Source organism: Sceloporus undulatus, chromosome 1 (assembly GCF_019175285.1).
Source record: "Sceloporus undulatus isolate JIND9_A2432 ecotype Alabama chromosome 1, SceUnd_v1.1, whole genome shotgun sequence".
Classification (NCBI taxonomy): Eukaryota; Metazoa; Chordata; class Lepidosauria; order Squamata; family Phrynosomatidae; genus Sceloporus; species Sceloporus undulatus.
The window spans coordinates 305260284-305283449 of record NC_056522.1 but is presented as its reverse complement, the minus strand read 5'-3'; the positions used below and the strand labels follow the sequence as shown (position 1 = coordinate 305283449).

The 23166-nt window shown below is 41.7% G+C and overlaps 1 protein-coding gene across 2 annotated transcripts in view; it reads right to left on the bottom strand.

The window, feature by feature from the left end:
- Positions 1-16704: 16704 nt before the first annotated feature.
- Positions 16705-23166, bottom strand: part of CD82 (CD82 molecule) — a 104345-nt gene continuing 97883 nt past the window's right edge. For both annotated transcript variants that reach the window (XM_042438554.1, XM_042438563.1), the window contains 3 exons: positions 21125-21313; positions 20296-20379; positions 16705-19017 (listed from right to left, as the gene is read on the bottom strand). In XM_042438554.1, coding sequence (XP_042294488.1) covers positions 18940-19017; positions 20296-20379; positions 21125-21313 — 351 coding nt within the window. In that variant the 3' untranslated portion in view covers positions 16705-18939. The remainder of the gene's footprint in view (positions 19018-20295; positions 20380-21124; positions 21314-23166) is intronic.

Below are 23166 nucleotides of genomic sequence, written 5' to 3'. Positions count from 1 at the left end.
AAGCACTTCTGACAGATGGCCATTCATCCTCTTTTAAAACCTTCAAAGAAAGAGACCTAACCATACTCCAAGGCAGCGTATTCCATTGTCAAACAGTTCTTACTATCACAAAATTTGTCCTAATATTCTTCCTAATGTGAACTCCCTGCGAACAAATTCTGCCAAGAAAACCCTGTGATAGATTCACCTTAGGGTTACTATAAACAAATTTTCAGTTGTGCTTTTAGGAGGAAACAAAAGTGTACATTTTATGTAGTGTAATTTCAATATTGCATTTACTTCTATTTTGTTTTTTCAGTTTAAGGCTGGAAGGTTGCATGTACGTGCATGCATGCGTGAGGGTGTGTATCAGGATTTAACATGCAATTGTGTTTGTAACATTCAATTATAGTTGACCCCATAGATCTCCAAAAGAGATACACATACACTGCTAACTTGGTGCAGCAAAACCAGTATAAGTGGACTCTACTCCACAAAAGCTTGTACTACAAGTGCTACAAGATGTTTATTTCTGCTAGTCTGCCAACTTGACAGGGGGCACAACGATAGGACAGACTGATACAATACTAGTATTAGAAACCTAAGGACTCTAGGTTCAGAGTCATATTTCTTAGATTAAATTTCTGCCCCTCTGTTCCAACAGTAAAAAAAAGAAAAACTGTAAAAAAATATTTAAAAAACCAAAACCTAGACAGCAGACACTTTCTGTATTTCTGCCAAAAAAGATTTTACAGGTTGGTAGAAGGGTTTTGTAACATGTGTGATATTCATCATATTCTTTGAGAGATGGATAAGAGGCATATTCAGAGAACTGACAACATTAATATTTTGATGTGTTTTGCTTCTTAATGGAAATCTACCTCTTTCAGCCAGAGCTTGGAAAACACACTTTTTCTGGACTACAACTCCCTGGATCCCCCAGTCAGATGGGTAATGGGAGATATAATAATAGCAATAATAAAATACACTTTTGTGGACTCTGTTTTCAATTCATGCTATGTGTGAAAAAGAAAAGGAAGGGGTTATAATGAAAGCAGCCAATCCAGAATCATTTGATGTGAACAACAAGAAAATGCTTGTTATTCAACCTTTAGGTGGGATTGAAAAGAAAAATCTGGAGGAAGCTGGGGTAAACAATGTACTTGGACATTCCCTAGCAGAGATTCCTAATAACAGCAATAAATAATGCAATAGTAATAACCAGCAACAGCAGATTTGTCTGTGGTTGGATTGGAAGTATTTACTAATGCTGAGCCCTGGGGAACATATCCTTTATGCCATACTGTCTTAATGCTACATTGGAGATGGGACTTTATTGTGAAAAATTGATCCGATAAAAACTTGGTATATGGTCTTACTTCTTTATCAGTTTCTTGTTGTTAACTACCTTTGAGTTGACTTCAACCCATGGTGACCCTATAAATGAGAGACCTCCAAGTCACACTCAGCCACCCTGTTCAGCTTCTGTAGGTTCATAGCTGTGGCTTCTCTGAATGAGTCTATCCATCTGGAATTTCTTCTCATGATATGGCCCAAATACAGCATCCTGAGTTTAGTATCTTTGCTTCCAGGGAAAGTTTGGGCCTGATCTGTTCTAAGACCCATCTGTAACAATCTTTCTTCTCTATGATGAGGTAACGAAATTACAAATCTCTAGCCTCAAATATATAGTTGGTAGAGTGTTCAAAAACTCATCACTTAGGCCAAGCAGATTGATTATAAATCAATAAAATAAGTTTATTTTAGAAACAGAACAGAATAAAAGATTGTCAATAATAAGCTGTTGTGAACTTGTCTCTTAATCAATCAATTGCAGAGGTTTACAGAAACTCTTATATCAGATGTGACCCTTTTCCTAATCTTTAGGCCTTCCCTCGGTCTAAAAGATCAAATTTACTCGTTTTAACACACTGTCCCCTCAGAGACTTCAAGACTATAGCCCTCCTCGGGACTAGTCTTTTCCCAACCTCACTCAACCAACCCCCTCCGACTTCCAACTCCCACTTCTCAACTGCCTCAGAATCTTTATAGCTCCAGCCGGCCTCTGATTGGTTCAGAGTCTCTGGCTCCTGATTGGCTGACTCAAGATTCCGAGCACCACACCATCCACTGGTCTTTTTGGTAGTCCATGGTATTCTCAGAACTCTTCTCCAGCACTGTATCTCAAATGAGTTGAATATTTCCCTATTAGCTTTCTCATTACCCATTGTCCCTAGTCCTCCAAAGTTACTGAATCATTAAGAACTCTATTTCACACTGTTAACTGTTCTGGGAGAGTTCCTGACTGAATCCAAAAATTGTATTCAATCAACCTTCCTGATATGATAGGGATACAATCATGCATCCCTACAGATCTGTTTGGACTACATCTACCAACATTCTTCTCCACAGACTATGCTGTCAAAGGATGCTGAGAGTTGCAGTCCACCCACATCTGGATGGTCACATCATTCCCACCCTTATCACAGGAGGTCAAGGTGGTTAGTTAAGATTATCTGAGTATAGTGCCCTTTAGTGTCCCCTATGGTTTGGTTCCAGGACCTCCTGTGAATACCAAAATCTGTGGCTGCTCAAGTCTCATTACTTACAATGGCATAGTAAAATGGTGTCCCTAACATAAAATGTCAAAATCAAAACTTGTTTTTTGTTTGTTTGTTTTTTGGATTATATATATATATATATATATATATATATATATATATATATATATATTCAAGCCACACGTGGTTAAATCTGTGGATAAGGAGGGCCAACTGTATTGTAAGTCACATCATACATCTGAAGATTGGTGTAGTGTAGTGGTTTGGGTGTAGGATTTAAGACACTGGGAGACTCAGCTGTGGAAACTCACTGGTGACCTTGGGCAAGACATGCTCTCTCAGCCTGATCTTAAAGTTCTTACTTTAAGATTACTTACTTAAAGATCAGCTCTATCTGATCTTCCCTAAAGAGAATTTTAAGTATCCCGCCCCAGATTTTCTTTTTTGACTCTGCCAAGGCAAACTCTGGCAAAACATTCTGTCTTAAACTGTTGGGCAGTTTTTGATTCAGCAGTCATAGCTTCAGCCAGAGCTGTAAAAGTATACTCTACAGCCTCCAAGGTGTTTGGGTTGGAGGCACTGAGCAGCTGGCTTTGTCTGGAAGGAGAGCAATGCTTTCAGTTCACATTGAGCCATTAAGGAAGTTCATAAACCCTCAAGTAAGTGCATGTGATGACATGATGAACTCAAGGGCAATGGAAGCTGGCAAGCATTTCAGAGGCGGATTAGATTGCCCCTTGACAAGCAGACGGGAAACACCCCACCACCAACACCACCCAAATTAGCCTTTGAAAGTGCTAGGGAAGTGAATAAGGAACAACACAGTGCAATGTGGGGGCTGAACAGCCAGTATGAGGAAAGGGAATGTCAAGAACTGGGCCTCTTTGCTATCAAATCAACTTCCTGAAGGAGTTTTGGAGCACCATCTTTCCAAGGATTAATGATATTAGAGACCATTAAGGATCACTAGGGGAAGAACTGCCTGCCCAAAACACCAAGTGCCAGATTTCCCCTTTTTCAATGGAACAGGACAATTCCAGAATAAAATTTGGAGAGCAGCAGCATTCTAAAAAAGAAATCCCAAAGACAAACAAGATTAAATTTATCTGGTGTCTCATCTCAGCACACAAGGTTCATTTGATTCATTTCCATCACATGTTAGAGGGGGAAAAGCCACTTCATTTTCAGTAATAGCTCCAAACACTGGGACAACAAAAGCATCTTTTCTTTATACATCAAAGAGTTTTGTAATAGTATAATAGTAAAAATGCTAGATTGAACAACATTTCTGTGTTAGATTAGGTTAAGGGTTCATCTAACTAACCACCCAGTTTTCAATCAGGGGAATGAAACCCCTTGATGAAGAAGGATATAAAGATGGTGGTCTTCCTCAAGCTTTGCTATTCCAGTGGTTTGTTTCCATATGTTTTAGACCTCAGCTCCAAATAGATAGGCAGGTCATGATGAATTTTGCCTCCTTGCAGGAATTTGCTGGGGAAGGGCAAATTATTTCTCTCATCCATTATAGTTGAAACATCCTGAAATATTCAGGCATTTGGAAACACAAAAGCTACTTGGAAGTATCCTCCACATGTTCAATGTAGCTTACTCCCAAGTAAAGACTCTTTCACATAGCGGAAAGTGATGAGAGCATAGAAGGATGCTCCCGTCACTATCGCATAAGTGCTTGAAGATTATCAGAAACCGGCATGTGATGTCACCATAATCATGACATTGTCCCATGAATGAAGAGTAATTTTTCTTTATTCACGGGATAATGCCATGATTATGGACACGTAGCACTATCCAGAGGGATCTTATAGCACCTTTGAGACTAAGAGAAAGAAGTTGGTAGACTTAGGTGCAGTACAGACGGCCCAAATGCGGTGTACTCCCGGTGATACTAGGGTTAGGGACCGTACACCAACCGCACGCTCCCTAACCCTAGTACATGTGGGGGGCACCATCGTTATGCGGCGCCGTCCACATGATGCATGTAACGATGACATCACACACACCGCATCCAAATGGCACAGCGTGCACATGACATGTCTGCGCCACCCCAGGCTGCTTTTGGGCCTGTGCATTGTTGGAGTGGCAACCAAACGGCTGCATCAACAATGCAAAGAAGAAAGGGGCCGTGGCAGCTGCCCCTTTCTCCTCTTCAGCACTGGGTGCCCTTGGCGCCTAAGGCGCAAGGGCACCCCTTTTCCAGGCCAAAGAGAAGCAGCATTTTGACACTTCTGTTTGGCCTGGAAAAATGTCGGATTGAGGCTGCAGGGCTGCCAGTGAGGCTGCCCTGGCCCCAATCCACCGCGAAAAAGGATTGTCTGTACCACACCTCTGTCTAAGAATGCTTATGCCAACAACTGCTTTCCATCAGTCTCAAAGATGTTACAAGATCCTTCTGCACATTGGGTAACATGGCTTTTTTTTTTAGGACTGCTTGGAACTGCATAGTAGTATGCAGTTGTAAATCTCTGCATACTGTAACAGATTTGTGATTTTTTTGTGTTTATGTGCATGCTTTGTTGATTAGGACAGTCTTCTACCAGTCTTCTGTCTGCCTTTTTGTCTGTCTGTCTTTCCCCTTCCTTCCCTCTCTCCTTGATAGCTGGCAACCAAAGCCAGGGATTTGTTTGTAGTAACAGAGCTGAATGGAGGTTATACTTTACTTCCAGCTATACCAAGGTTTCATTTCAGCAATATATTTTAGGGCAGTGGTGCAGCCAGGGGCCAAGTTCCCCTTCCCATGTATTATTTTTTATTTGCTGTTTTATAGATTTTTATGCCTTTTAATTTTCATAGTTCTGTTAAATTGTTTTTGTAATTTTATATATACTCTTTTGGTGTTGCCCTTGGAGTGACTGAGAAGTCCAGTTAATTTAATAAATAGGGCAGGTCAGACTCTTAGCAGTTTACAGTGATGCTGTAGTGTGATCCAGAGGTAACAGACAACAGGTGCTAAGGGAGAGAGAGAATGTAGGCTATGGCAAGCAACAGCGCATTCCACAGTTAATAAAGGTGGGGACTGATGGTGCTTTGGATTTTCATTCAAAAATCCATCACAACTTTTGGCAAAGGCCATTTAGCAACAATTTGAGCAAAGGCCAAACTGCTTAAATCACCTGCCTGAATTTTCTTAAAGATCAGATCCCGAATGCAAAAGCATGGAGAGGTCTCTCTCTCAATTAATTGGCATTCAGACTAGATGCAGCTGGGGTTCTTTTCTTTGATGTGAAGTTTTGCTTTTTCAACCATAGGTTCAGATGAAACACACATACCAGGGAAATACTGCAAGATTTTGTTACAGGGTCCCACTTATTTCCTCCATTTCATATATTCAGATGTTAGTAGTACCAATTAGTATGTAGCTGAAAGCCAGAAGTAGTGTTCCGTTCTAGTTGGCAGTAGTAGCTCCAGGTTTCCTTCCCTTCCTTTATTCTCCTATGGTGGGTCTGCATAAGTTGCAGGAAAAAGACAGCTTTTAGCAGCCAAATGTTGCATCTGAAGCATATGTTAATCCTCCCATAGTGTCTCGAGGGCATGTGTCATGGCCAGCCAAGAACAGCTCTCGGAGGAGGAGGATGAAGAGGGGCCTCCTCCAGAGCAAGAGCTAATTGAGGGTACACCAGGTGCTCATCCTGCTCTGCCAGGTCCCAGCTGTGATCTCCCAGCCTCAAAGGAGTAGGCCCAACCAGGTCCTCATGTTAGTGAGCTGCCTTCTGTGGTGCAACAGCCTAGTGGTGACTCTGGGGAGGAAGCTTGCCTGGAGGTGCCTACTTACAAACAGCGAAGGGCTGAGAGTGCTTGCAGGTGCAAGTCTAGGAGGATTGCAGAGAGGCAATCAGCAAACCAGCTGCAGGTGGTACGGGGGAGAGTTTCCCTTACTTAAGCTGTAGAAAGGCCTCAACTCAGGGCCAGAATGTATTGCATGATCCCTTGGTGTGATTGCTGCTGGCACTGGCTCCTTGTATCTTGACTCCTTGGTTGCTTTGACCTCGAACTGGACCCTTATTATCTTCTAGCTGCTTTGACCTTGGACTGCTTTGACTACTCTGACTCCCGGTATCCTGACTTTGGCTTGGCTTCTCGGACTGCTCTCACGCTTACTCCTTGCAAGGTCTGTGTCCTGCTTCCACTTGCTGGGCTAAGCCACTCTTATTGGCGTGTGTCTGTGTGTGATGGCTGCAGTCCAGGACAGCATGTACATCTCTTGGTTATAGGCAACAAGAAATCCTGGAGGAGCTGTGCCTAGTCTACAAGAGATTCTGGTAAGCTTCAGTACATACTTTAGGTACTGTTAATAAACTGCATTTGTCGGAATTGCATTCTAGTACAGTATATTAATCTGCTTTGTATCCCTATTGGTAGGGATAATTTGGGAATGGGCAACAGTGGAAAGAAAACCTTCAGTATCTCTTACACCTAGTAGTGGGGATCCTGCATCAGGTGGGACACTGGAGGGTTGGACTTCTGGGTGGGATTTCCAGGAATGGAGAAACAGCTGCGCGACTGGGGAAGCACCCATGTGGGCCAGAGAAATGGCTGTGTGGGTGGGAGAAGTACCATGCGGGCTGCGGAAACAGCCACCCACCACCTGCACAGGCCAGAGACCCCAATGAGGCCTGGAGACCTCCCCCCCAAGGCCTGAAGTGGCACCCATGTACGCCCAAGGAGCACCTGCAGCAGGTGGGAGCCAACAGGGTGTCAGCCCCTCTTCTGGGGTGTCACCCGGTGCAGCCCACACCTCCTGCAACACCTCACAGACTCCTGGGGCTTTGCAGTTATAGCACTATGGTTCCATTTTAATGCCAGAATACTAGTCTACACTTGTCAGAATACTTCAGGTACTCCAGGCTGCCTCTGGTGTATTCTGGCCCCAAATTCTCCCCTTACTTGTGGGTAGCAGGCAACTTGCAGGGAATGCAAGTGAAAAGGCAGCCACTGTTATTGCTGAAAACCTGCCAAAAACCTGCAGCAAATGGTGAATTACAGTCAGCTCAAATATCCACACATTCTTTATCCATGGATTCCACCATTCACAGCTTGAAAATATTAAATCCATATATATATATATATAGTCGCCCCTCTTTTTTTGTGGTGGATCCGTTCCAGATCTCCTCACAAAAATGGAATTTCACTTATATTCAAGCCTCATTGTTTCCCCCTCCGTTCGTCCCTCATGCATAAGCAAGTTTCAAAATGGTGAGGATGGACAGAAGATTGCATATACAGGTGTGTGTGTGTGTATTCCCAAAAGCAAACCTTGATTTTGCTATTTTATGGAAAGGATACTATATAAAATAGCAAAATCAATTATATATATATATATATATATATATATATATATATATATATATATATATGGAATATTTTCAAGCTGTGAATGCTGGAATCCATGCATAAAGAATGTGTGGATATTTGGGCTGACTGTAATTCACCATTTGCTGCAGGTTTTTGGCAAGATTTCAGCAATAACAGTGGCTGCCTGTTACTCTGCCATTGTATTTAATGGGACTTGAGCATTCACCAGTTTTGGTATCCACGGAGGCTTCCGGAACCATCCCCCAGTGGATACCAAAGGTCCAATGTATTTAAATGCTGGTTAGGGGGAAGAAGCCCCAAATCGGGTGCAGCTGTTGTGAAGACAGTCGGGACCCTGTTTGGAGCTTTGGGCCTGTGTTGCATGAACAGGGCACAGAGAACTGAGGGGAACTCATGGTAAATCACCTATGTAACAAGGCCTAGGTCAGCTGGGTGGGAGGAGGAGAAGGGAGAAATTTCCCCCTTCCCAGTAGACTTAGGCAAATACAAACTGCTATAGCCTTTACTAGATTGCAGTCTCCATTAATGTCGTCATGTCCACATTCTGGTGTTGTTTTGGCACAAGTGTCTTAGTTTTTATTGGTGAAATGTTGGAGCATATTAGCTTATGGTGAAGAATGCTGTGAACAGCAACCTCTTGAGTGCTGGACCTAGTCTGACAACAGATGCTGTGGTCCAGGATTGAAAACTAGGGTAAATTTCTCGAAGAAGATGAGTGCAGTGAGCAGCATCCAAACCCATGAGCTAGGTGGGATGGAGTTTGCTAGGTAAATTGGCTTAAGGTTATCAACCAGGAGCTTAAGGAGCCAACTTCTTATTACACACACACACACACACACTTGTCCCTCCATATTCGCTAGGGTCAGGGGCACAAGACTCCCGTGAATATGGGAAAACTGCAAATAACTCAAACACCAGGTTTTTACCTGAGGGGACATCTCTCTAGGAATCTCTATGTCGTTCATTGCAACATTTAGTTAAAGTTGACCATAGAGTTGCTCTGGAGGACCTAAATATTCCTAGAGAGAACATATTAATCAAATATGTGAATAATCAAATCTGTAAATATCAAAGCCGCAAATATGGAGGGATGAGTGTATATTGATGCATTTTAAAAACATAGTAAAAAGATCACATTAAAGATCCAGCTTCTTAAGGGGACAGTATGATTGTTTGAAACGGCTCTTCAAAGGAACGGTGATGATAATGAACAATAAGAATACTGAGCTTTATAAATCACCCTAAAGTAACTGTGTTTTGATCTAATTATATAAAGTCTTGGATTTATTATTTTTCTGCTTATAGATATGAAGTTCTGTTCTGGCTTGTTGTTTACTCATACCCACTTATGTTAACGAAAAAGGACAAGAAAATAAGACGACTCATATTCCATAGTAGTAATGGAACCATTAAAAGAGAGATAAATAAAAGGTTTGTTTTTAATGTAATGCTTTTCAGGACAGTGGGAATGATAAGTAAATACACAGGGAGTGGGTGATAGTTACCAAAAGGCTCATCCAGCCCATACACTGAGAGCCCATGTTGTCAATCAGGAGCCATGTATATGGGGTTGTGATTGTGCTTGTTGCTATTTCATAGGACTGCTGGGGGGGAAAGTTCTTCACCTGCTTGTGGAAGTATAGCAAGGAGAATACCAATCAAACCCATCTAGAAAAGTAAGATCCGGAGCCTCAGAGAGACCACCAAGAAGACCTTGTCCCATGTTCCCACCAGATATACCTGTGATAGTATTATGACAGAGAAGGTGCTTGCCTGCACAACCTAGAAGTTATAGCAATGTGTGAAAGTATCTCCTCCCCAGTGGATGAGCTGGGCACTTTTGAGGAAGGAACAAGTGTGTATGTGTGGTGCATATTACAGTCACAGAACATGGCCTATGGCTTTCTGAATGAGTATTGTGGGACATATGGCCTTTCAGATGTTGCCAGACTGCAGCTTCCAACAGGGCCAGCCATCATGATGACTGGTGAGGGATTATGGCAGCTGCAGTCTAACAACATTTTGAGGTCCAGAAATTCTCTCTTCTGAGATCGGTGAGGCTACAGTACACTCTCCCATCTTTTTTTTTTTTTTTGGTTTGTTTTTTTTTTTTTTAAATAAAAGCAGGTAGATTTTGAGATTAAGACTGCATCTGAACTACAGAAATAATCCAGGTTGACACCACTTTAACTGCTGTGCCTCCATTGAATTGGAATTCTGAGGCTGTAGTTTCATGAGATATTTATTACTCTATCAGAGAGCTCTAGTGCCACAGCAAACTCTAAATCCCAGAAATCCATAGCATTCAGCCATGATAATTAAAGTGGTGCCAACTTGGATTATTTCTGCAGTGCAGACACAGCCTATGACTACGTAACACTGCCAAGCCCAGAACTTGTGAGCAGAGGGGACCAGTGATGGTGAACCAATGGCACGCGTGCCAGAGGTGGCACTCAGAGCCCTCTCTGTGGGCACATGTGCTGTCACCCCAGCACAGAGTTTGCTGGAGTTTGTTACTAGAAAGCTAGAGGGATATGGCACTTTGCAATAAATAAGTGGGTTTTGGGTTGCAGTTTGGGCACTCGGCATCTAAAAGATTCGCCATCACTGGATGGAAGGACTGGGAATCATGTGACTTCTGGCTCTGGTGGGACTACAAGTCCCAGGCAGCATAACTAATGGTGAGGAATGCTGCATGTCCAGCAATGTCTGGAGGACTGAAAACTTTTGACCTACCTGTGATATGGTATTTGAATGGGGAGTTCAACAGGCCTGGCCTTAATGCAGATCACTTTGGCCTTTCTGGTGAAATTATTGCAAGAGCAAACCAAGGCAAGTTTAGCTCATCGGTAGCCAGACCTTACTGTTAATGCATTCCAGATATATGAAGGGGGGGGGGGTCAGGGGAGAAGTGGAAGATGAAGAGTAGCATGATCCCACCCAAGTCGAAACTCATCATCCCAACATCAGTTTAGCAATTTTGCAGACTTTGCATTATGAACAAGGTCATGGCCAATTTAGTCACGCAGAGACAGCTCAGCCAGAGTTATAAACAGCTTTTGTTTTTAAAAACGATCATGCAAAAATAAATAAATAATAATATGAAAAGTCCTGTGTTGGTTTAAAAAAGTCCTGTGCGGGTTTTAAAAACACTAACCGCCCTGGATTTTACTGAGTGTGCAGCAAGCCAACCCTCCCTCCTCCTTCTGACTCATGAGACCTAATGGGATATTATGTCATTTCTAGACACAGTGACCAAAGCTGAACCCACTCAGTCATCTGGATGCATTTATTCTCTACAACTAGCTGCACAGCCTGCTCTAACATAAATCAGGAATTTGAAATCACACTGCATTTCATAATGACCTGAGCCATTAAAGAACAATCTATCATATAGATCTTGAAATGTGAGGGAATGCCTCCTAACTGGAGAATGAGACCATTTTCATCTGCTTAGTGGTCAGTAAACATGACTTCTGTCCTAAAGCATTGGCCTCCATTGCATATGTTTAACACCAAGAAAATAGACCAAAAGTGGATCAGGTTGACTCATATTGTCAGTTGGGAGGTTTATGGGTCTTTGTGGAGAATCAAGCATATTTGATGACAGGCATGTAAAAAGGTGGTTCTGAAGTGGGGGTATTCCCTATATGGGCTTTTCTGCATAGTGCTTCCACCTCCCTGACTCTAACTTCTAGACAGGAAAAGTTGTAGGTTACTGCAGTTACAAGTCATTTTGTACAGACTCAACAGGCTAAATTGGCTGTAAAATGGTCAGTATGTTTTTTAAAAAAAAAATAGGAAAGGTTATACTGAGGACACAATACATTAATGCTCTGCAGTTATCGTGCATCCACATCTATTGAAATTTGTGTTGGTAAAGTGTAATTTTTAGTATTCTTGCATGTTTTGTGTAGAATTTGTTTTCACAGTCTTTACAAACCGTATTAAAAGTTGCATCAATGAAACACAATTTTGAATATGCTTCCACAAAGCCTGTGTGTACATTCCTGGAATTGCTTTTTTGTTTCTAGTCTTTAAAAAACCATATTAAAAATTGCATCAATAAAGTGTGCTTAAATGTACTCTTGTCTGCATGCCTGTGTGTAAATTCTTGGAATCACTCTTTTGTTCTGTCTTTAGAAACCATATTTTACACTACTCTTGCACAAAGTATGTCTGGGGGGGGGGCGATTTTGGATTGCTCTTAAGAACCATATAGCAATGCTACTGGTCTTTTTAAAATAAGATAATTGTAGGATTGTTGAAAATGGGTGACAAGCCACCAGTGAAGATAAATATGCAAGGCCCATTAAAAATATGTCCGTGTAGTCATATAGCATGTTCCCTGAGCTCTGTATGCAGTGTTTCCACCTGGAAGATATATTTTAAAACTTTATTCATTAACTTTAGATTTTACCTTTCTGTCAAAAAGCAGCTGTCAAGGTAACTAATAGCAAAATATAAATAAAATGAAAATAAATATATTTCAAAAAGTTTTTTTAAAAAGTTTAACACAGTTAAAATACAGCCTATCATCCTTCCAAGGTTGCTAAAATGAATACCCAGCTTGTTCGGGGCAATTAGCTTACACATTGTAAACTGTTTAGGGAGTGCTTAAGTGCACTGATAAACGATATAGAAATGTACTTGCTATAAAAGGTCAGCCTCAGGGAGCTGAAAACAATTTTTTCTTTTCAAAAATTGGGCAGGGAAGTGTTACACACAGGTCTGGCATCCTGTTGGTGACATATACACCCATAAGGCCACCTTACACCTGTGTGTATCTTTTGTTGTTGTGGAGGTAGTATTCTACCCTACGCAAAGACCAAAGGCTTCCCCTCATCAGGCTCACAATGATGCTGTAATACTGCCCCCCCCCCATTGCTATTCCAGGGCTGATGGAAAGCTGGGGGATTTGGAGAAGCATCTGGCTATGCCCCATAGCAAGACACAGGCCAGTAACCCCATCTACCAAAACTACTTCAGATATCAACAGTTGTTATTGGTTTGTGTCTCTGGTGGCTCTACCCACTCGGTACAGAAGGGCTGGGGACTATCATAGCAAAAACATGAGGTGGTGAGATGTAATGGAGTTCCGTAAGTTCCATGTGTAACCCCTTCATTAACTCGAAATATATGTTAGCATTGTAACAGTTGTACATATGTGAGCATATCTGGGCCTGAAACCAAAACTTGGAAATACGGTCATGAAATAAAACAGCACCTTCCACTCCAAATGCTGTCATCATGGTGTTGGAGGGGACTTTTGAGGTCAAGTAATCCAGTCACCTGTTTATAGCAGGTTCTACAATGCAGAATGCAACTCCATCGTCTCTGAAAAATGACTGTCTAGGCCAGGGGTGTGGAAAGTTCAACCAAACACTTTTTGCAGATCCCCAAGTGCTAAAGTTTTACAGTGCTACTAGATACTGTTCTGACTTATGGTGACCCTAAGGTGACCATATCACAGGGTTTTCTGAGGCTAAGAGTGTGTGATTTGCTCCAGAACACTCAGTGGGTTTCCATGGCTGAGTGGAGAATTGGACCCTGACCTCAGGAATCATCGTCCAATGCTCAAACCATGATGGTTCTCATAGACCTCCACCCCCTCAATTCTGCATTTTTTCCAGGTGAAAAACTGCCTCCAAAGTGCCTCAAACTATCCACTAGAGCGGCTGTAATACTAAAAGCATACCCTCCTAAACACCTAGAAATCAGCCATATATCTCAGTATTGGAATCCAAAAGAATTGCCTGCTGGGAGGGGAGGGGGAATAAATGATCCCAGCTTCTCTTTGCCCACCCCGACTCCAAACTTGGAATGAGGAAGCAATGCCATTTACTTGATACAATTTCCCAACTTTGTCACTGTTGGTAAATAATTTAAAGCTTTCATGTTTCCTATATACCATTATGGGTGGTCCATATACAGTTTCATAGTTTACTCCTTTTCTTTATGAACTGCCACAGTTTAGACCATTTGTCCTAGGCTTCCCAACAACAGTAAAGGCACGAAAATAGAAGCAGCACAAAACAAAGAGGAAATTAGACAATTTCAAGAGTCTGTCTTAATGACTGTGGACTCTTCTGCACAAGCCCCACCTTGCAGCAGCCATGCTAGTGAAAGAAAGAAAGAAAGAAAGGTACGTAACATAGCACTTTCAAGGCAGCCATCACCACAACTCTCTCAATAGTGCCACTGGGGTTCTGCCCCCATAGAGCTCTCATTCTGCCCCCTCCCTTAATCTGGCTTCCTTGCCTTTAGGATCTCCCCCCCCCCCCCACTGTTTTTCACTTAATTCCCAAGCTCTGCTACTGCAATTTAAATCTTAAAAAGTAAAAACAAAAAAACCCAAAACAACAAAACCAGAGGAAAAAAGAAATAGAATAAATAAATAAAATATAGTTAGGGGGCTCAGGAATAGTGAGGGAGGGGGAGACAGGGGAAGGAGGGGACACTGACACCATGCAATCGTGCAACTTTCTTTTTCCTTTTTCTTGCCATTGTTTTCTTGCACTTGTGCAAGTGCCCCAGGACCAACATTTTGTACCTGGGGACTTGCATGATTGCCAGGGCACTCATGGGTTTTCCCCATCAATGAAAAGGGACAGGTTGGGGACAGAGAAATTACTGGCTGGAGGCATTGTTATATGAGTAGACACTTCTTTCTTGGTCTCATCTTGGTTCAAAAGCTGCATGTAGTACTGTCCTGTGAGGGTTTATTTAAAATGAGAACTTGGAAAAAGATTTATAGTACCTAGGATTTGAGCAGAGAAGCTCTTGAGCACACCTGACATTTCTCTGAAAGCATGGGGAGTGTACACAGATTAACTATTTAATCTGTATAGGAACTGTGCACATTGTCCTGTTGATATGTAAACTCTCCAAAGCCACGTTCCCATTGATTTAAAGCAAATTGCTGGTCGTGTTATATGACCGTCGTTCCCATTTGAAACTAGTTCCGATCCTACTATGATCAGTTTCAATTGTAATGAAGAGAGGCAAATGCAAAAAACCACTCTTTCCTGGAGCGAGTTCTTTGGCAATTCTTTTGAGAGAAAAAAAATCAATTCAGAAGTGTGATCAACTAGTGGGAACGACAGATCTGAATCACATCATTCTGGAGGGAAGAGACTAATGGCAGAGGGGTGTTTACCATCCCTCTCAGTTTTTTTTTTTTTTTTTTTTTTTGGTAGATCCACCATTTCCCCCCTCTCAGTGCTGCCTTTGTGCTTGTGGTGTGACCTATGGCCGCACGATTTTTTTAAAAAAACAACTGATAGTAGATTTGATTCATTGATTTTACAACTCCTTGCAATTATTCAGGTGGCAAACCAGGCGATCCAGCCGACAGCATCTGTGAGGCAAGTAGCTGCAAAACCAATGAATTGAATCTTCTATCCATTTTATATATATATATATATATATATATATATATATATATATATATATACAGTATATATATAGTTCCCAAGCTAGGCAGCCGCTTATGTCACTGATGACACACACATGATTGACATGCATTTTGAAGTGGTGCAAACTAGTGGGGATAACCATCATGCCAAAAAGAAAAGATTACAAGGGGATAATGAAAAGATCTGCTTTCAAAGTTGGAACAATGGACTTTTTGGAATCGATTCACCAACATGGAGGGAAGGTGAATTGTAAACTGGTTTAACTGGGAATATGGCCCATGTTAACAACTCCATTCCTAGATCAAGAAAGCTGAATCTGGCTCCGGTAGAATGGCTCCAGTGCTGTAGGACTGTTGCCAGGATTTTGGTGTGGCTTTACCACCCTCTAGTGGACTACTATTACAAATGCATCCCAAAGATTGATATTACATATCACTTATCAGTCTCTTAGTTCGGTAGATTGATCAGATCCCTTCCCTTTGTCCTTTTTTATACAAATGTTGTCATAAGAGCTGTTCTCCCTTTTATCTGTTGTTGTTGTGTACCTTCAAGTTGTTTTCACCTTGTGGTGACCCTAAGGCAACTGGGTTTTCTTGGCATGTATCCTAAGAGGAGGTTGCCATTGCCATCCTGAGGCTGAGAGAATGTGATTTGCTCAAGGTCACCCAGTGGGTTTCCATGCCTGAGCAGGGATTTGAACCCTGATCTCCATAATTATAGCCTAACACTCAAACCACTATGCCATGCTGGTTATAAATAGTCCAAATCCTATATTTACATACACTATTGCATACCTAATAAGCAGTTTCCAAACTCTGCTTAGCAAATGTGGCATACATTACCCCCTCTTCCACAGTGCTGTGTCTGGTTCAGACACTATTCCTGAACAGTAACATACCTAGTGGCCAGGAGCTACAGGCACTGGCCCACCTGGCCCCAACATCATTGTATACTCTTATCACCCTCAGGTATTGAGCTCAAAGAAATGTCTACATACATTTGCCTGCTAGGTTTCACTGCAATGAATTAATGTGCTTATTCAGACTTTCTGCCCATGCAGGGGTTTCTACATGACTTTAGATGGACAGATATAGAAGTAACCTTTAAGGAGGAATGAGGTGCCCAACACATGAAAGTTGGGGTGAAAATAACAAGATTGGTATATGTGGGGACACTGGGGCATGGTACCCTTGGTGCCTTGCTTCTTCTGATTCAGGAATAGTTTTCTGGTTCAAGCAAATCAACCATTCTCAACATACAACCTAGTTCTGTTTTTCAAATGGAAGTGTGTCAGTAAGTAAAAGCTACCAATAGGTATCTGACTAGATTCTATCTTACAGATTCTCATTGGCTTTCTTAACATCTTTTAAAAAAATACTTCAGCTCCACTTAAAAGCATGTTCAAGAGTAGAAAGACACTGAATGAACAAACACTTTTTATTTTTAAGCAAATATTTTTATTACTGAAATACCCACCCATTATTTGTTTAAATCTGTACATGCATTTCTTCCATTTGGAAGCACTTTCTAAAAACAAAGAAATCCAGAATGGGCTCAGCTTTGCTTCTGCTGAGCTGAATCCATGAGAACAAGAACCATTGCATAAACAGCTCTTCAGTGAAGCGGCTTATCGAGTGAAGCACAAGAGGTGAATATAAAACTTAGCTTTACAATCAGTTCAAAAAGGAAAACACCAGGCTGGGTTGGGGTGGGGGCAGCAAACTTTGAACACTCACTCCCAGGAAAATCCCTTTTTCCAACTTTGCCAGAACCTTAATGGGGAAGGAAGTTAATGATGGAGCAAAGAACATCCTCCATGAATTACCTGTCCTGCCTACTACATTTTATTTTAGCATAATAAACGCTAAAATAATAATAATGATTAGCCCATTTCTTGTGTTTATTACAACCATTTTTCAACTCAAGGAATACAGACAGAGAAAGAGACAACATGTTCTTCACAGGTTTGGAAGCTAACTTCTAGAGTAACTACATTAAGTTTGTTTAATTCCTCACTCAGGGCAAATTGTTCTACCTCTTTCAATGATGTACCAGGACACAGTTACAGAAGACAGACCTACCAATTTGCACACTGTAGGAAGCTTAGGACTTCCAGTACACAAAAGGATGTGATCATTTGTTCAAAATTTCAAGATTTCCATATCTGCCTTCTCAGGGCCTTCTTAAAGTGAAAGCTCTCATTGCAACAGACACTGCCATATGGCCAGCTGCTTATCTGAATGCGATCCCTACTTCCTCATAGGGTAGCAGACTTTTCCTTCCAAAGGAATTTCATAGTGATGACCAGCTACATATATCTCTGGATCCTGGTGACAACTTTAGTGATTTCCAAATTGAGATCTAAGACAACAGGAAAGAGTCATTGTTTTCAACAAAAGATGTAACCTAAAGCCCAGAACAAGTGCTCCCCACCATTCCCAGTATAAAATATCAATTGTAGATATCCTTTTACCTTAACAAAGATGTTTATCACACTATACTCTTAAAGTGCTACTATTCCACTTTGACTCCTCTAGCTGCCTCCTGTTGCATTCTACCCCTCCTTAAAACTGCCAATCCCAGAATGCAACAGGAGGCAGCTAGAGGAGTCAAAGTGGAATAGTAGCACTTTAAGAGTATAGTGTGATAAACATCAAAGAGAGAACATAATTACATAAGATTCATACTGGGACAAAAATATATAGTCACAATCACTACCTCTATAAAAGTTGGCAACCCAAGAACATATACTGGTGAGCCTGTGCAGACTCACCCGTGCTATACACATGCAGTTTCTAAAGTGTCTCCAGCCTAAAAGAAAGGAGGTACGTGGCAGAGAAGAAAGAAATTCGACACACCCAAGCCACACACTCTCTGACCACAGGGTAACTGGAGAAATCATAAGATTGTGCCTGGGCCAATCTTCACCCTGACAGATGATAAGGACTGGACAAGTGGTGAGTATGTGTTCGTGTGTGTGGTGGGGAAAATATAGCAAACAATGCAAGAGCAATTTCAAGAGATAATTCAGTAGATTTGAAGAAGTGACAACAAAACAGACACATCAGATTCATTAGACAAGTGGGTCTCAATTATGAGTCCCCAGATAATGTTGGGACTACAACTTCTAGTATCCATAACCATCGGCTGTGGGAGCTGCCATCCAATAACAGCTGGGAACACAAGATTGAGAACCCCTCTTTTCTACCACACATGTGTTGAAGAGAAACCCCAAACCTCCAAAAGTAGCCAAAGCCCCCCAAAAGCATAAGAGTTATATATACATATCAATAGTAGCAGAGCATTTCAAAACAAGAGGGAAAAGGAGAGGATCATTCTGAGCCTCCTCCCAATGGGTCAGAAGTGGATAAAAATAAGGAAGAGGCTGTCTAAGCATGGTGCTGGCAGTTAGTTGCAGGGCATCACATGAGTAGAGGAAGACTTAAATGGCCTGCTTCATAGAAGAGTCAAAAGAGAGGATGGGACTGGCCCAAGCCCTGATCCCTCAGAGAATCTATGGCTGTGGCACAGCCTAATGATCTGTAGCAGTATGGATGTCAGAGGAGAAATGGTGAGTGATGAAGACAGTCTGGGTATGAGGAGGAAGGAAATGTTGCATTTGCTCTGGGCCTACTCCTGAGGCCAACAGTCTCTCAGTACTTGGGCACTTTGGTGTACTCTTCAGTGTGTATGTTCTTGCAGAGGCAGATAGACAGCACCATTCCCAGGAGCTACAGAAAGAGACAAAAGGAAGGTTAAGTAGGAAAACTCTAGACAGAATTCGGCTCTTGTGAATCCTCAAACTGAACCCCTTACCCTGCACCCACAACCAGGGTCAACCCAAGATATTTCACTAACCTTAGAGGAAGGACAAGAAACTACCCATCCCATCCCATCTATGAAAGCCAGCTGGACCAACATCTGAATCCTAAACACTGGCAACAGAAGATAGGGCATACTTGGACAAATCCTGAGGACATCAGATTAGGCTAGAGGGATGTGGGGAACGTTATAGCCTGGGCAATTTAAAAAAAAGTGAACAAGGTTTTTCAACGTTGTTTGGCTGGTGCCTCACTTTTTCTGTGCAGCTATGAAACTGAAGTGAGGAACAAATCACCTTCTCAGCATTGAAGGCTTGTGGGAGCCAAACAGGCAAGGCAAGGGGCACATCAAGACAAACCAATAGACAAATAGGTGGGTGGATGGGCAATATCAGCACCACTACTAGGTCTCATGGCCTTCTTTGCTCCTCATGATAAAGGATTCTGTGTTCTCTTGCCCATGTGATGCTACAGAAAAGCTCCATCTCAAACATTTCCATGTTATAATGAAAGTGACCAAACTCAGAACAGATTTACTGATATTGGATAAACATTTAAGAGGGCTAAGGAATGAATAAAAAATTGATTTGTTTTTTAAACGGATGAGACTTGAATATTTTGTTAAAAATAAAAAATAATAAAAAGACTATTAGTGTGGCTTTTCTTTGTAAATACAGTTTTTCCATGATTTAAAATTGAGCATATAAACCAACTTTCCTCTTTATTTTGTGTGATTTATTGCTTTCTAACCTTTTATCAAAATAGACTTTTGTAAAGTAGAAGGTTCCATTAATCAAGATGGCTAGATTGTTTCAGATAATTGCAATTGTGGGATGTTTTAGTAAAACCCCACATATTGCAGGAAATAAAGACTGGAGGAAAACATAATTATTCATGCTTGGGAGTAAATAAAAACTTGCAGCAAGCATTCTGGACAATCATCCACCAATTCAGAAACAGCAGACTTGATATAATAAGAAACTGTTTTACTCCCAGTCAAATCCTGGGATTAGGGTCCAAATGCAGGGCACATCCCTGCATAGATCAAAGGCTGAAGTACCTCTCACATGTCATCCTGATACCTACTACTAAAGCTCTAGAATAGTCATGGGGCTAAGCTTGTTGCCTTTACTTAGAGGTATATTAAGATGATTTCTGTAAAACAGCGGGGGGGGGGGGGGAGCTTACCTCAACAACAGCAACACCTGTGCAGACTCCAAGAATGATGCCAAGGTTCTCCTGTAACCAGTTCTGCACACCTTTCATACATCCCTTTGACAAAAGAAGTATAAAACACAGACATGGATATGGATCACCAAAGGAGAAAAATGCCAGAGAACTAAAGCCAGAACTAAAGTTTTTATTTTTAAAACTAGTTATTTAAAATATGACTGAAGGCATCATTGTCTTGTGCCATTGGCTGACCTACCTCAATATTGTCTTGTCTGAGCCAAGAGGTCTTTGGAATCACACAGACCTTCTCCCATTACCTAATTACCACTTGATGCTCTAAAAATGCAAGGGATTTGAAGCTAGGACCTCTGCAAGCTAAGCAAGAGTGCTACTACTGTGCTATGGAAATTGTGTCAGAGCCTAAATTGAATCTCTGCAATCTACTATGACATTTCATCTTAAAAGCAGATCCCATGGTTTTAGTATCAGCTACCTTCCCCACTCCTCCACACCAACCCACCCATCACCACTACCTTCGCCTTTGCCTGCCACCCCATTCTGATGAAGGGTTCTCTAAAGCCTGAACACTATTTGATGCTGACTATTCAATAATAAAGCAGTTGCCCTAATATAGATTTTAGTTTTTTAAAAGAAGAGCTCAGGATTCTGAGCTGGATGCTGTGCTAAAACAGGTCTATATAGAAAACAAGCAGCTGCTATCACACTAGGAGGAAAAGAAGCATGGCCAGTAGTTTGTTGGCATTGTCCAGCCCAGTTTCTCTCTTTTGAAAGCCTGCAACAGGAATCTTCCTAATGTGATTTCAAAAAGTTAAGACACACTCACCTGCTTTCTAACTGGCCAGTCTTCAAATGTGGTGGTGTTGGAAGCAGTTTCCAAAGGGCAGAAACCCACCTCTGCCACAGAGTCAACTGAGTCATTGCTACAAGAGCAAGGGTAGGATGTCTGATTTTTCTCCTGGAGGACTGTATTGTTTTTCCAGTTTTCTGGTCCACTCCAGCCACAACAGGACAACTGCATTAAAAATAAATCAACCATCCTCTGTGTTTCTATTCATCAAAACTTTTTATGACAGTTTAATTTTGCTTACACAAGTTGTTCCTAGGTTTGACACATTTGCCCAATATCATAGTTTATTTATTACAGGGCTTTTTAAAAATATATATACATCTCCATTTAATAAAATTCTGAGGAAGTTTATGACCAAAAAGTTAACAGCTTAGCTAAAAACAAGTCTATAAAATATCTAAGGTAATAAAATAGGAACAATTAAAAACAGTAACAAGACACGAATACAATGAGGAAGATAATCCAGCTTGGATGAGTTTTATTCACAAAGGGAGATGTGACGACAGGTACAATATAAGCACTCTTACAAGCAAATAGTAAGCCTGGATCTCACAGAGGTGATAAATTTCTGTCTGGATTTCACTGTTTTTTCCACCTTGCTTTTGTGGGGATGTTCTTGGAGAAAAGAACATTCAAACATATGAGCTCTCACCTTCCATCTGAAGTGATACAACCCAAACATAAACTTAATTCAGGGATGAGAAAAGTGTGGACGTCTGGGTGTTGGTGAACTTGAATTCCCACCATCCCTTGTATTGACTATGTTTTATGGGCTGGTGAGAATTGTCATCAAACAACATCAGGAGCGCCACACTTTCATTATCCTAGCTTAAGCCCCAGTGAAAAGATGAACATAAAAATCCTTATTTAGTTGCTGCCTCCAAAATTAAAAAAGGTAGTAATTTTAGTTCTCCCCCTCAACCTCAAAACTATTTTGTATCACAGGTAAGAGAAAAGAGTTTTTTCCTGACGTTTTGCCACATCTGTGGCTGGCATCTTCAGAGAATGCTGGCTTGGAAGTGAGTGGGGTATCTATACTGTGTGACTCTTGGTTGAGAGGAAGTGATTTACATGTTAATCTGTATGCTGGTCTGTTGCTGAATGGCAAGGCCTCAGGCAACAACAGAAAAACACTTTGGCCCGTTACAAACGGGCACCCTAGGATGGACTCAGTCCGTGCTAGAGTTAGAAAGGGGCATCTCTTCCAGACGCCCCTAACCCTAGCACGGACTGAGTCCGTAACGGCGGTGGCCATTCCACACGGCCGCCGCCATCTTGGCGTAATGGACGCTCTGCGTCCGCACGTCGCGCCCCATAAATGACGCCGCGAGTGCACGACTAGCGCCCCGCGGCATCTCTTCCGGGCTGTAAGAAGGAGCGTGATTTTCATGCTCCTTCTCGGCAGCGCCCGGGAACCGCGCTGTTTGGCTGCTGCGGTTCCTGGATGCTGCAACCAGCGGCGGCACGAGACGGCCCCTTCTGGGCCGTCTGTAACGCGCCTTTGTTTCATATGTGCAATGGGCTCTCTCACCAAAGAGAATTGTGCTATGTGGATACCCTAGAGGTGCTTGGCATCAACCTCATCTCACAGCTTTCAGGCCACCTGTACTTCATGTTGGATAAGAAGTTGTCTTAATGTCCACCTCCAAGTAGGCAAACCATAATAGATGTCATACACAAAATCAAGCTGTGTCAATTGGACCACTTCTTCAGACATACATTTTACAACAGTCATGAGAACTCTCCATACTTTATGAACATATTGTTTATTAGTGAACATTATACCCTACTTTTCCTTGAAAAATGGCTGTGGTAGTTAACACTAAAACTCTTGTTGTTGTTGGGTTACTTCAAGGTAACTCCAATTTATGGTCACTCTCTCATAGTTTTCTTGAGAGGGGTGCTACTACTTTTCTGAGAAAGTGTGACTTGTTTAAAGCCACCTGGTGAGTTTTGAACTCTGAGCTGCCAGGGACTTAGACTAATAGACTACCACACCACGCTGGCTTGCTGGCAAT